The sequence below is a fragment of the Buceros rhinoceros genome, unplaced genomic scaffold (genome assembly GCF_000710305.1).
Source record: "Buceros rhinoceros silvestris isolate BGI_N320 unplaced genomic scaffold, ASM71030v1 scaffold13248, whole genome shotgun sequence".
Taxonomy (NCBI): Eukaryota; Metazoa; Chordata; class Aves; order Bucerotiformes; family Bucerotidae; genus Buceros; species Buceros rhinoceros.
Window position 1 is genome coordinate 117,632 of NW_010425353.1, and position 15,209 is coordinate 132,840.

Below are 15,209 nucleotides of genomic sequence, written 5' to 3' on the forward strand. Positions count from 1 at the left end.
GCAGGAAGTTGCAATTAATCTTGAAGGCTTGCAGGACACCAACATACCCCTTCTTAGTTTCCTCATTTTATTTTTCCCCCTTTAAAAAGTAAGGCATAAAACGTAATTCAGCACTGCGCTACTTTACAGCGGCACAAAATAAAGGTATTTGGAAGGCAGCTTCAGCATTTAGAATTGCACAGTAGCATGTTATATAACAGGAAAGCCAGATCTCATTGGATTTTCCCAATTAAGGATCCAAGAGCACAATAGTGAAAGTTCAAGCATATGCAAACAGGGATTTCACAACATGTTTTAATATCTGCAAGTAACAATCTTCTCAAAAGGTTCACAGGCAAACCATTTTGTTCTCATTTTGTAACGAAGAATTTTGTGACATATATGTATCTACCTCACAAACATATATATATATACACGTGATACTACATAGGAAACCCTTTTGGAGTATATAATTAATGCTGCTTTCATTTAAAGGACATTCAAGCAAGTGGTCAATCAAATTAGTTGTGACAAAAGAAAGGGAGAAAACACTGTGCAGAGAAGGGGAAGTAGATGCACTATTGCTCAGTCACAAGTAATTAGAGCCTCACTGGCTGGTTGGTTTTCCACAGAGTAATATTCAATAATCCCCACACAGCCTGAAATATTTGAGTCAGATGGGAAAGCTCTCAGTATAATCACTATTGTCAGGATGCCCTGCAAAACCAAGTTTCCCCTCCCCAGAAAGGGAAAAAGAATCTGTTCCTGTAAATGTTACTAGACCAGGTATTTATCAGCAGTTATTCTTTACGTCACAAGAATTTTCACGTGCAAGGTTTCAGAAGGACTGTTAATCAGTAACTATTTTTCCAATAACCCGTCTCAAAAAAATACAGTTGCTTCAAAACCAAAAACCAAGCCTTCCTCAAGTGAAGGACATGGCTCCATTTCCACATTGTTAAGTCTTCTCTTGACTGTCACGACTCTTGCTCACTCCCAGCCTCCTGCCTTGGTGTACTTTTACACTACTTCAATCCACCAAAGTGAGCCAGTCACATTGGATGTTCTGTGGCACAGAACTGGCTGAGAGTGAGAATGAGGAAGGACGAAGGCTTTCAAAAAGAAGTGAAGAGCCCTCTACACAAACACATGTGACAAAAGGATTTGTAACCAAGGAGAAAAATTCAAAATCTTATTTGGAATTACAGCTGTTGGATTTTGCTTACTCCACAAAACGTCCCACTTATTATTATTCAATAACTCTATTGACCCGTCTCAATTATTCTGCAGTTTCTTTATAAGAAATATCTTGGCTCTCTTTAAGGACTGATAAAACAGATGTTACCAACATCACAAACACAAAAGTAAACCTTCTCATCAGCTTGCTCCCTACCCCGTTTCTTTCTAAGCTTTGTTAGCTTACCAGGTTTCAAGAGCAGGTGCCTGCTTATGTGACTCAATGGTTGTGTCAAACCACACTCCTAGGAGCCACAACAAGGGCAACCAAGAGGCAAAGGTAACAAACAGGTGAGGGTAACGTCTCACTAACACAGACCTCCTTCTTAAACCTTTTGGTAACTTACCAAGTCAAATTTACAAGGCCATATTGTTGTTTCCCCTACTTAAAAATCCCAAACACTCATAAAACACAAACAAAAGAGATCAAAGACATCTTAAACTACCTCTGCCTGAGAAGCCCACGAAAAGCTGGCCTGCAGACTTCCTCATTTCACCAACAGAAGTGTCTTGCCTTGATTTACAGCAAAAAGAAAAAAAAAAAAGCTATAGCGTCACCATCTAGGTCTAGACAGTGATAAAAGCTTGCTACTGGCAATTATCTAGACCTTTTGAAAAGAAATCCTAGGACAAGTTTAAAAAAGCTCCATAATCAAAGCCTGGAGAATAAAGGGAAAGACCAAACAACAGCAATTTCTCAGCATTTAAGCTAAATCTTCGTTGAGTGTTAGAGGGAACTGCTAGTAAATAGCAGCAAAACACAATGAACTCCTATTTACAACCAGGCAACAGCAGAGCTTGTTTGCAGAGCCAAGTGTAAATCACCGACGCAGGCCTTGGGATCCAGAGACTATTCAGAACCCCCACACACTCTAATCATGGCAATGCTGTCTTTATTTCTCAGGAGAGGAAGTTCATACTGTCACCTGAAGTACTTCAGCCTTGGAATGTTGCTCATCACGCAGATGCCACAAACAAGTGAAATCTGTAAGGGTGGTGACTAAACAGAAGTCTAACAGAAAAAAAAGAGGCATCCATAAGCAACACCATGGAGTGAGCATCAGTCTTCACTGTGCTGCTCTCCTATGCTCTGCATCAGCTAATGACTGTGAAGATTTACGTTAACCCCACCGCAGTGAAGAGCCAAGCTAGACCACATACAGTCTTCAGCGACACATCTGAGATGTGGTTCACAGCAGCAATCCAGGTAACTCACAGGGACGGCGAAGCTCACCGAAACTCCCTGAACACAATCCACTTGACAGCTGTGTTTCTTAAACTTGAGAATAACCTACTGAAGAAAAATCCTGGCACAAAAGTAAATAAATACATTATGGAATATTTCAGGAAAGACAGATTGGACATGGAAGAACATACCAAAATGCTGATAACGCAGGCACAATGACAAACACAAGCTGCTTGGTCTGCAGCCTGGTTTTATTGCCAATACCTCACTCAGCAGCTGGTTGTTGCTGTCCTTTTCTGGTTTACAGATGGCAACTGCCATCTGCTTTTTCTTTACCCCGTTACTCTATTATTTTGCAGTTCAGACTGCAGCTAAACACAGCACTTTAACTCAGCGAGATGGCTGGAGAAGACTGTTGTTGGTTTGGTTTGTTTTTTTCCCCAACACAAACTACTTTTTCTTGCTTTGCTGCAGGGCATAAGAGAGGGAGGTAAACATGTTTTGTTTTCTCTAGTGAAAGGGAATGCAGACAAAATCTGAACATAACATTGTCTAGAGGTTGTGTGGTCTGTATGTCCAAGATGGGATACATGTTCCTCAAGGAAATAGCTGTTACAGTGAAGGAGGAATGACAGGCAAGTCATTCAAGGCAAGTTCAGCAGTTTCTTTCCCCTCATACTGCCACTGCTGCACTCGGAAGCATAAAGTAGTGCTAATTTCACTAACATGACACCCCTGTGTTTTCAAAAACAGCTCAGGCATCTTTGATGTCATTCGTGGTGTCTTAGCACACAAGCCAAAATTTAGTATTGTAATTTCCACCAGTGCATTAGTCAGCACGCAGGCAATGAGGAAACTGACTTTGAAAAAGGAAAAAACTAAAGCTAGAACTGCCTGTGTCAAGGGCGGTAACTGGATAAACCTGCATTTCCACAACAGCTTTCTGAAAATCTCTGTGAAGCAGAATTGAGAAACAAGATAGCTTTGTACACTAAGATACAGCAGTGTGAATCGAGTTCTGTCAGCACTTCTATAACAAACCTTGCTTGCGCAGAAGTTTAAAATGAAGCTGAAAAAGATCTGCAATTCAAGAATGGAAAAAACAAGCCTCTTCAGCACACTTAATAATAACTTCGAGGATATTATAAGATTTTAAGGCCAAGACCTTTCATTGGATTTTCAGCTAGTCAGATTGTCTCTGCCCAAGACAGAAGCACTACGATCATATTCCCATCAATTAAATTAGACTTGAGGCATCCTGCAGAAGTGTTACATTTGAAAGCATATGTTACTTTCTCACTCCTTTTCCTCATGGTTTCCCAGTGCAAAGACAATAAAAATTCTTTCTAATATTTTCTGTGTCATCTACTATCCTCAGCTCCTTCAGGAGGCATCCTGATAAGGAAAGAAAGCACATTTCTAGCAGAGCATACCATGCAATAGGAGACGGCTCTGGCACTAGGCTGCATCGAGGCTCTTTGGAAGACAAAAGACCAGCCAGAGTATTCCCTGGCTGCACCAGCCTCATTCCACAACCCTCTAATGCTGAACAAAAAATCAGCAGCAGATCACCGGAAATATCTATGATCAGTTGTAGCTGGCAGGACAGATTGTGGAAGGGCAGTTGTTCTTCTTTTTTCTTTCAGATGTTAGAGGAAGACTCAGGAGAGAGTTGACTGTGGAAAAAACCCAACCTCCGTGTAAAGCACTAGGCATGTCTGGAGGTTCAGACTTAGCATTATTAAACAAAAGACATAAAGACTGAAGAGCAGGAGCCAGCAACCAAACTACAAAAATTAGTCTTTAAGTACACTGAGTCGCTTCTGAGACTTCCAGTATCTCGAGTGTTTCTTCTGGATTCAACTGTGTTGTTTCTACAGACCTAAAGGGCAAAATTTGGCTTCAACAGATCTGAAACAACTAGCAGATAATCTATTTGCCCAGCAATAATAAAAGGGAATGGAAACTTCAATAAACTTTAAATCTGACATACAATTAGACAGAAAGAATCTTGTGGCATCATCCCATTAAAGCTACAGAAAATCTTCTAGTTCAAAACAACTCAGCAGTTGCCTACCATAAACACACACAGAGGGCAGCTACGTGTCGGTATCAGTACGGGTGCAGCAGTTGAGCTTTCCACCAGCACAGCCTGCTCCAAGCCCCTTGTTTCCCCCTCTATCGCAGACACACAAATTCTACGTTCTGGAGAAACCTGCATCCAGGTTAAGCTGCAGTGACCTGCCTACTGGAACTTTGTTTATTCTAGCCCTTTTCAGCTAGTAGTCATTTGAAGGAGAAAGCGAAGCTAACATTCAACTGCTTCTCCTCAAATTGCTGGTATAAAACGTAAACAATCTGTATGCTATCCCTAGTCATTCCTACCTTGAGCTTGACTAAGCAGTTATGCTACATCTATAGATATAGCTCACTAAGATGGGGCTTGGGACAATCTGACTATTGCTGACAATAGCTGTCAGTCCAATCTATAAATCAATGAGTTGAGAGTTTGGTGTAGAATTTGGTAAACATGATCCCACTCTTCTGAAAAACACTCTGCCTCAAGCTACAAGATGTGAAAGACCAAGATTTAGAGCACTCCTTAATTTCATTTCTGGTGTTTCATCTGCATTTTCCTTTGCTTATTAAACATCACCTGTATCAGGTGTATCAGACATCATCTTTGTTATACAGATCTGACCCACAGACATCAGCATCTACTCATACCATTCTTCAACCTGATGCAGGTGAAGCTCATACATACGAGTTTCAGGCAGTGCTTGCCTGCAAAAACAGTACACTGTAAGATGTGCCTTCAGTGAGTGAAGGTGGTTCATTAAAATAGAGCAAATTGCATCAATCATTCTGGCATTTGTTCTCCCAGCACATTACTTTGGAGGACAGAGGTTGGGTAGACCGGGGTAAATATTTCCTTAACATGGTTTAAAACAAACAAACAAACCAAAGAAGGAACCACAAATAACTTCTGAAGAGACTTTTGATAATACAAAAGTCTTCTGAGATGCTTTCACTTAGAACCCTTAATTTTCAAATACCAGAGAAACAAGTTCTCCAGCTGTAAAGTCCTGATAGAATTTAAAGAAGCAGGTGGAGGGAAAAAAAAAAGCACAAGAAGTATTCTGTGGGTAGCTGAGTAAACAAAGAATGTACATGTGTGAGTTTGTGCTGGAAGAAAAGAGATTCAGCTGAACCCAGGAATGAGCAGAGTTCCATCATCACTTGCTCGTGGCCAGGAGCAACACTCTAGCCCAGTACTCATTAATTTCCCTGGGGTCCAATACCACAAGCAAAAGATTTTCTCTTAAAAATGAAACCAGAATTCTACGTACCAGGATACGAAGGCAACTTTGAAGGAATGAGTGGATACAGCAGTTTGAGTGTGTCTGCATACAGCAGCAAGAGCACCAAGACTCGAGAACACCACAATCACAAAAACATCTGGAGATTTAACACATTTCTTTTAAAAACACCTGCTTAGCCATTGCCTCATTTTTCCATTACAAAATAAAAACATGGTACTACCCAGGCACGTGTAGTGTGGTACAGACAGGACACAGGTCCATTTCTTCTTGCTATCATCTTATTCCAATGGGATGTTACTGTATAAACCCTTGAAAGAGTATTATTTACATAATTTCAGGGGGAAAAAAAAAGAATGGAACAAGATCTCAGAGAAATTCAAGATCCTTGACTAGATCTACCACTTTCAAGGTTTCTCTGTCTCCCACAAGAAATGACCATAAACCTACATTCCTTTTAGCATGTATTTTCCCCACAGCTGGAATCATATTCCCAATTCCAAGTTTTTGAAAGCCACTACTTTTACAGTGGAAACAGTGAGCAAGGAAGAAACTCTGCTGCTTGCTCTCAATCTTTCATGAGTGGTGTTTCTTATTGTATAAAACTTTGAGAGTTATCTAAATTAAACTGAACTCCAATCTTTTTGCAACTTCAACAAGCACCCTGTCCTGCAAACACAGTAACCAATACTGCACCCGGTTCTCACGTGGACAACTCTGATGACTGTTATGTTATCATTATCTTGGTTGAAATATCCCTGCTTACTTACAGAAATTACCTTGCAAAATTCAGTCTTTCTTGAATTAGGATTACCCTTAGTTCACATACCAAGTTAACCTGAATTCCTTTTAACAAGTCTCTTTAACTTTAAAGACTATCAACGTTATAGTTTTTTTGAATTTTGCCACATAGTCAATGTCAAGTATGCTCCCCGAGCACAGGCTCTTTACCCCCACAAAAACAGCTGACAAAATATATGGACACGGTCTTCCAGAATCAGCAGCGGAAGCCTCTTCTCACGGAGCTGAGATAGAAGTGTAAGATGATTCTTACCCAGCAGAGATAAGCTCTCAGTAATCCCAGCACACACTCTGTTGAACAGACGGTGCTACAACACAAGCCAAGTCTTCAGACCTGGGACTTTCACTCTGAAAGCCAGAGAGACTGAACTCATCAGATTTGCTCCACTGGTCTGCAGACATACTCCCTGCTACCCGAGACTTGCAGCATGGTCTCTTTGCCTTACTGCAAATAAATTACTTCATGTTAGGATCTCTTTGCCTTTATTACAAATAATTTATTTTATGCTACCCAGCACCTACAGCTATGAGGAGAGGAAACCCACGAAGGAGACAGCTTTGTGGTAGCTTCCTGAAAAAAAAACACAGCTTCCTTCTGCACCTTCAACAGCTGCAAATTAGATAATTAACATAAGGATATTTTGAGAACGTACCTCCCAGATACTTTAAGAGTTGTTTTTAAATAAATGGCCACAAAAAAAATCCCAAAACCACAGATACTTCTTGTCCCCTCTTCTTCTGGCCTTGGCAAGCAGAAGGAAAGAGGAAGTATAGAGAAACAATAGCAGAATTCACTGGAAGGTGTAGGATGACAAGCCAGATTGTCCAGGTTCTCAGCCCTGCCCCTTTACACAACCAGCACTGTAATGAGAATTGGTACCTTTCTTTCCTTCCACCCACTTTTTCCCCTAACTTTGCCTCAAAGGCAGATGGGCAAGATAAGGCTACCAGCCATGAAAACCTCCAATACTTGATTTCGGTGATGCAGTTCACCAGCCTTTAACAGAAGCTCACTGACTAGCGTGGAGAGGCCTCATCCCAGGCAGTTTTGCTGGTTTGAAGTGTGGTAGAAGCCAGAGCCCAAGCTGTCATTCTAGATCCAGCCTGAGGCACAGACTCCGCAGCGTGGGATAAGATTACACTTCCACACCCCATGCAGTACCTGTTTTGTAGGTATACAGTTTCCAGTTTAATGCCCTTGAAGATGCCAAATCCCCTTTTCTTTCAGTTATCTTAAGTTTGTGTTTGAGTACAGAAACACAACCACAAAATAACAACAGAATTAAAAGTTAGCCAATCTGATTTTAACAAGTAGTATGTATATTCCCCAAAACATGCAGTACACTGAGACGAAGCACATACAGTCATGTTCGAAGCAATCTCCCCCACCTCTCCAGATAAGCAAAGCTTACATCTGAAATGAGCACTACATAAAAACATTACCCTCCACGCAAGAGCAGCAAAATCTGCTGGTAATCACAGACATCACTGCCATGCACCAAGAACTGGAAAAATCCCTTTTCTTGTTTTCAGGATGACAAAGAATCACTGCTATTGTTCGGAGACCTAAGGCATAGATGTCTAGCTTTGTATTAGCAGCAATACTCACTCAGCAGACTAGAGGGACACGCCCTTGTTCAGGCAGGTGAAGGATTCCATTGTTAGGTTAATTGAGACTTCTTTTCATTTGTTTGCCATAAATATTGTAAGGTAGCTATTCCAGTTATTAATTCTTACAATTTATAACCCAGAAATATGAGCAATGCTTTTCTATGTTCTTCAAATTATAAGTTTAGAAACATCACATTATCAACAGTCTGAGAAAGCGTTTCACCATCACCACCCCAAGAAGAAGGAGAGGAGGCATCGCTTTAAAATTTCATGAAGTTGAGTAAGGGTTATTAAGACTACATCCAAGGCTGACAAAAATCAACAGGGCAGAGGAGGGAAATACTAAGGTGGATTGAATTGCTTCTGCCCAAATGCAAAGAATGGCTGAGGCCACCGTTCACACACACAGGATGGATACCCTTAGACACTAATCTACCTGGACATAACAAAATCAATGACATCAACAGAAAACCTCACAAATGTTAGCCACTTCATGGTTCACAGAAACACACGATTCCCAGATGACAAAAACAACTTGCATACAAACTCTAATCCTAGTATTCTGAAGGACTGAACTATAAAAATGATGATTATTTTAAAACTCGTGATGATATTCAAGTATCCTTAATGAAGGAATGAGCTGCTTTATTACTTTGGAGTAGCAGATCCATTAAAGGCCTCTTGGGTTTTGAACTGCTGTACAGAGACAGGACCAGCACGATTACAGAAACTGCAGATGATTAAAACACATAGCCCACCTCCCACGAAGATGATACTGGCTTCGTCTGTGGTGGAAGGGGGGGAAGGAAGGAGTATCTCAGCAGCTGCAGGTGCTTGCTCTGCAAAGAGGGCAGGTAAAGAACTGAGATGAAGCAAACACTGTAAAGTAGCAACAGAACAGACTCTAAAGCCTCAAGAAAACCTCACATGGTCCATCACACATCTCGTGTTTCTGCTCAGAGCTGCACTGGAGTGACCTGGCTTGGTACTGGTAAGGGAGAACACCACCCTGAACACATGCAGTCTCCATGACCAGGCATTCCAGCTCTAGCCCACCTAATCACTGATAAGGCATTCAGATGTACAGAATGGTAAATAACTACGTGTATTCGTGTGCAAATGGTGTTCTACAGACAGCATGATCCATTTTAAGTGTTTACTAAAAGAAAAACAAACAGGTATACTTCCAAAGTATTTGTACAGCCTCCCATATTATTTCTCACTAGAAGCATTCAAGGTAAGCCACCAAATCTTTATCTTATTAAAACCACATGTACTTGTGCGTTTGCTGTCTGTGCTCCTGTGCACAATTGCTTACTTACATTTCACAACAGCAAGAGAAAAAAGGAACAATCGAAAAATGAAGTGTAGGTTGTAACGTGAGAGGCAAAGGACAAGCACGTTTGTGTGACTGCTGCAAGAGAAAACACTAGCTAAGTCAACAAGAACTTTTACCCTGGGAAACTATCAGTGCCACTGGACAAAACCAGGAAAATTATCGATTCTTCGCTTTGTGGACTGTTGACTCTGTAAGTCATCCAGTGGGTGATAAAGGAAAGTAATATGCTTCTTAAAACATTAAAAACTCAATAACCTCGCCTTAGAGTTTGCATCTCCATTTTATACGGGCAATGTCAAACATACAGACGAGCAGGTAACTATGTACACAAGACCCTAACACGTTAGACACCTTAACAATGACAAGCGATATATATTTCATTATCATGCTCAGATCTGTCAGGTTCTTCAGTATTCTGAGGAAAAAAGCACAAACTGCAAACTCAAACAATCCTGAGTTCTGAATTTGTTAGTAGCAGCTACCAAGCTACCTTTTTCCTTCGAGAAAAAAAAGTTAGTTGTAAATTATTCAGCTCTAATAAATATACATACTATAAATTTGCTATTTAAATGCTCACTAGCCTCTCCTGTTACATGGCAGAATGGCAAATCTGAAATTTGAAACACTGTCTTGAGGCTACAAACTAACATTTGTTTTGTAAACAAAAAATCTGGTACAATTCTGCCTTCCCTCGTCCCCTGAGTAAGACCACAAAAAGGGGTGCTCATATAAATGGAACCAACTGATCAAAAAAGAACAAAAACTCTAATGATCAAACTTAAAATTCCAGTCACAATTGTGAAGTGCAGGATCTCTGCGAGACCAACAGAATTTAAACACCAGGATCCATGTGGAAAATATTAATTACATGATATAAGACAGACAGGCTTGACAGACCTCTGCTATAAATCAGTGGCCATCAGCATCCCTCCCCCACCACCACTCGCCTACTTTAAACACCATAAACATTTTTCTGTAGCACTTAGCATTTGTTAGGGGTTTTTTTATTAGTCTAGTTATTTTTTTGTCAGACTTCTCAAAGTCAGCACACTTGAACAATGTGTGTTTTTCTCTACTTTGCCAAAGACTCGCTGCCTCTTATGCACATGAATGGAAGTATTACTAATTTTACATTGTCTTTGGCAAAGCTGTCTTCTGTAACAGGCAGAGTATTGCATTCTGTATTCTCCAAGCCTACAATCACCTTTTTTCCTAGGTATTTATCCAGACTGTGCACAGAGATTCAAGAAAACACACAGATATTCACTGATACATTTCTGATACAGGACCCTTATCCCTACTGGAAAAAATGGGGTTAATAATGAAAAAGTTTTTAATTTATATCCAAAACAGACTATTGCATAACAATGCAGGGGATTTAAACACAGACACCTATAATGCACGGTGCATTTGTGGGTGCCAATATGCACTGCCAAACTGCACAAGTCACTTACAGACTCTCTGTAGCACACCGAAGAGCTAATGAAATGTTGTGCCTCCTGTGTGGCATATTCCCCACACAGCCCTGACCGCGCTGCAGAACCGCGACATACCTTTCAGTCTTTTGGAATTCCCGTTCTTTTGCTGCTCATCCTCTTCGTTAATGGTGAATAAACCCAGAGGATTTGGCCTGGCACTTTTCTTCAGTCTCTCTTGTCGGAGGGCAGTAATTGAACCAGTCATGTTGCTGTTGCCTCTTGCTTATTAAAAAAAAACCCCTAAGAAACTGCAGCCCCTGCTTAGTTACTAGCTGCAACCCTGTCTGTTCATTTGAGCACTTGTAATAGATCCCCTATGGATAAGCAGTATGCGAACAGCTGACAAATACCAACATCCAGGCAGCAGCGAAAGCCGTGCTGTCTTTCCCCACCTTCAAGAAAAGCCCTAATTAAAGGCACCTTGGTTTGGATGCTGCTCGTCACTGTCTTAACCTGTTCAATCAGATCCCAGCCCACAGCTCCAGGTTCTTTGCTGCAGCACCTTTTTTTTTTCCCTGCAACACTCTTCCAGCTACAGCATACTGAAATATTCAGCACGAAACACAAGGAGAAAATATGATACGCCGCTGTTAACAGTTGCCCTGACAACACTGACACATCCTAATCAAAGGGGGTCTATGAGTGTTGTCTCCTCAGCTGCAGCATGCCGGCCTCAGGAACGCTGTCTCCCACACGCTGTCGGAGAGCTGGAAGCACCTCGGCAGCTGGGGCTGCTCCTTCTTCCTCCTCGCAGGGCGGCGGGAGGATGGAGCTGTGCTTGCACAAGCAGATGAGAACTGCGTGAAGAGCCTGGAAGGCTCCAGGCATAAACCTGCGTTTTGCCAGCTGCTCTGTTTATTCACATTTAGAAATTTTAGCCTACTCTAAACTTAAACAATGAGGATGAGTCTTCTTCCATAGATGTGTTGGGAGTTGTGTCCTCCCCCTTAAGCACCTTCCCAAGCAGTGAATACCTTCTGCATTAGGAATGCATACACCCACAATTACAGACAGGTGTTGGAGCATTCTTTTCCATGTGTGAAAACTCAAAAACCAGGATTTCTAGCTTGCACAGACAACACAGGACTTTTGGGCTGAGTATTCTTCACCGCACCATTAGTTTTACAGCACCAGCCATTAACATTCACTTTGCAAAATGAATGAAATACAAACAGCCTGGGTGGTTTTAGTGAGTTGGGTTTCCGCCTTATGCTGGCATTCCGGATTTTCTTTAGCCATTTATGACAGAGCACTTGCTCACAAGTTTTGCAATCTACATGTTCCATCCTTCCCAACTCCAAATGCCACTCTGCAACGTTGGATGTTTTTACCTGTGAGATCTTAATCCTCATCCACTTCCACCTCTCTAATTCAATGTGTGTTCACCATTTCAAAATGCTACTGAAGAAAAACTGCAAGCTAGAACAACTTTCTAATATTAAAATTACAAGATTTTTCCCCGCTTCAGGGTTTGGTTTTTTTAATAGAATCTTGATGTAACCTGATCAGCCACCACAAGACAGCACGTACATTAGATGACAAGTCTGCAGGTGCTCATATTGAAAATACAAGATTACACAGATGTATCTGATCACCTCCACAACATGGGTAACAATACTGACGAAGAAGGGTCAGAGTTTACGACAGTCAGCATAGTATGTATCACAGTGGCCTGGGATGCCCTTTACAGAGGAGTCCTGTTGGGCAGGACAGCTCTGTTTTCACACACCTCAGGCTCATCAGCCAGGAACCCAGTGCATGGAGAAGTCCACAGCACCACCTGAAGGCTCAGCTAGACTCTTCCTTCTGCTCCAGCACAGGCACAAAACATCTAAACCAACCAGAAGTGTTCTGCAAGAAGGCACCAGTTCTGAACCAAGGCCACAGTCCATCTCTGGTACATATTTCCTCCTGGCTACGTCCTACCACTTAGCTACACCTCAGACTCTCTGGGCGTGCATGGAAGCTATACATGATGACATTCGTCTACAATTAAAGATGCTTTATACTAAAGGGCGTGGACAAAAAAAAAAAGAGTGAGAAAAAAGCTCTAACACAATCTGCTCTTTAGCTCTGCAGTTTGCCTTCTAGGGTTTACACAGGCTACTACTTTGTCCTGCACGTTCCGTTCCTCAAATCCCATCCACTTAGCACCTACCACAAATACTGCCCAACAGTACACACACAGCTGCAAAAAGAGGATGGTAGTTAGTAACGCGAACACTCCTCATACGTGCCCAAGACTGTTGCCAACAGAATAAAAGTAACAGAAAACATTGCTTACATGGCACCTTAGTTAAATATCTCTCCACTCCCTTTCACTACATAAATAGGCATTTTAACACATATAAGAAGAGTCTAATGCACAAAACCACAACTGACTAGAAGGGCTTCCAAAGGGGCTTTCAACCTTACAGGTATGATAACTGTTTCAGCATCTCCATTTCCCTGTTATCTGAGGAGTCACAGAGACCAGCTACAAGACTGAGGATGACTTCCTTGGTCCTTCAGGATCCCCTGCACCCATAATAGTGACCTGCTCCAACTACAAAACAGCAATGAGTAAGTTCGATGCTTTAGGGGCTGGTGATGATGGATTTGGGCTATGACACACAGGCAACAGAGGCGTTGGTGCATATTGCTGATGACTTACTAATGCAGAGATGAATTCTGACAGGAAAAGAATCAACAGCATATTCAGCTTATGCAGCATGATTTTATTTCAAAGCCTCTGTGGTTAAAAAACCCAGCCCACAAGATGTTTCCAAATGCCGAAAAAAATGACACCCTCACCGCCTGCAACCTATTACAAATAAAACTCACCCGTTACAGCAGAAGATAACACATAACTTTAGCTACTCGGGTTTTGTAAAAATAAAAACCTTCCTAATAACTCTATTAAACATGCATAAAAACAGACTAGACTGACAAATCCCCTCTGCCCCTCACTGGTTTAGGGCAGAAAAAGAAAATCCTGAGGTATCCCTAGCAAGAAATCCCTTAGCAACATCCCTTATTTCAGCCTTGTCTCATCTATGTGGGAGCTTCTATATGAGAACTGGGATGAGAACAACATTCCCTTGAGGGAACAAAGTCGTGGATAAGTTTAGTAGCAAGGATGTTAAATTCTTAAAAAAAAAAAAGAAAAAGAAAAAAAAAAGAAAAAAGAACCATTTGCTTACGCAGTCCCAATTAGTGGCTTTTCCCCCTCTCTAACCAGTAGCTGCGCTGTGTACCAATACAAGCACAGCTGAGCTCTTCCTGACGGGGTCAGACTCTATCAAAGAGGTGGAATGAGGGCAACTCTATCTTCAGGGCACTGGATAATTTCTGGTTTTTCCTTTTTACAACACTTTCAAACTCATTATCAGTTAAACCACTACACTTAAACACACCCACTTTCACCCACTGGATTCTATAGGTGTAATTACCTGCACATACATTATCTGATATGCAACAGTCTTAAGCAGCGTTTTGAACAAAGACTATTAGTATAATTACATTGATTCAAGGTGTTCTTTTAACATAAACAGAAAGCTTCCCTCAAGTGCATTTTATATCAAGAATAAGCTCAAGTCAATATATTATTTCAACGCATGCTCCTTTCCAGGTTGCTAATATCTCACTGTTATTTCTGATTTTCTTAGTACTGAGAGTTTTAGGACAAGGTAGGTATCTATCTCATATAGCAGCACCAAGAAATGTGCTACTTGACTTGATTTTGTGCTTATAGACAAGTTTTCCCAGCATGAAACAATAAGGTACCATTGGGAACTGGATTCCAAATATTTCTTTCTTGGGAAGAAAGATCAGGAGAATCAAGGAACAGTTACAAGCTCCCATCAAACCACACAATCATATTTTATATGGACATTTTCAATATTTATCATCTATGCCAAAAGCTTTTTTTTTTTTGAGAACTCATTTAAAAATACATAATATAGACAGTCTAGCTCATAGAATACCTCGAGTTGGAAGGGACCCGTAAGGATCATCAAGCCCAATACCCTACTCTTCACAGGGCAGTGTTGGGACATATGGACGCTAACTAAACTCCAAACTCAACCTCTCTCTAATTTCCCCCAGGAGACTCATCTCTTTGAATTCACTTTCTACTTCACCAGGTTTTAAATCAGGCCAAAAGAACCAAGAAAGTAGAGTCTTTTTTTTCTTTTCTTTTTTTTTTTTTTATTTTTTTGTTTTACTTCCCATGATCTTGTAAGCTCTCTGTTGTGGCTGGTTTGGTTGGTTTTTTTTTT

General features: G+C 41.1%; 1 protein-coding gene across 1 annotated transcript in view; it reads right to left on the reverse strand.

Annotated features, from left to right (window-relative positions):
• Nucleotides 1–11,155, reverse strand: part of MAP7 (microtubule-associated protein 7) — a 96,024-nt gene extending 84,869 nt beyond the window's left edge. The window contains exon 1 of the mRNA XM_010141135.1: nt 11,026–11,155. Coding sequence (XP_010139437.1) covers nt 11,026–11,155 — 130 coding nt within the window. The remainder of the gene's footprint in view (nt 1–11,025) is intronic.
• Between the last annotated feature and the right edge of the window lie 4,054 nt (nt 11,156–15,209).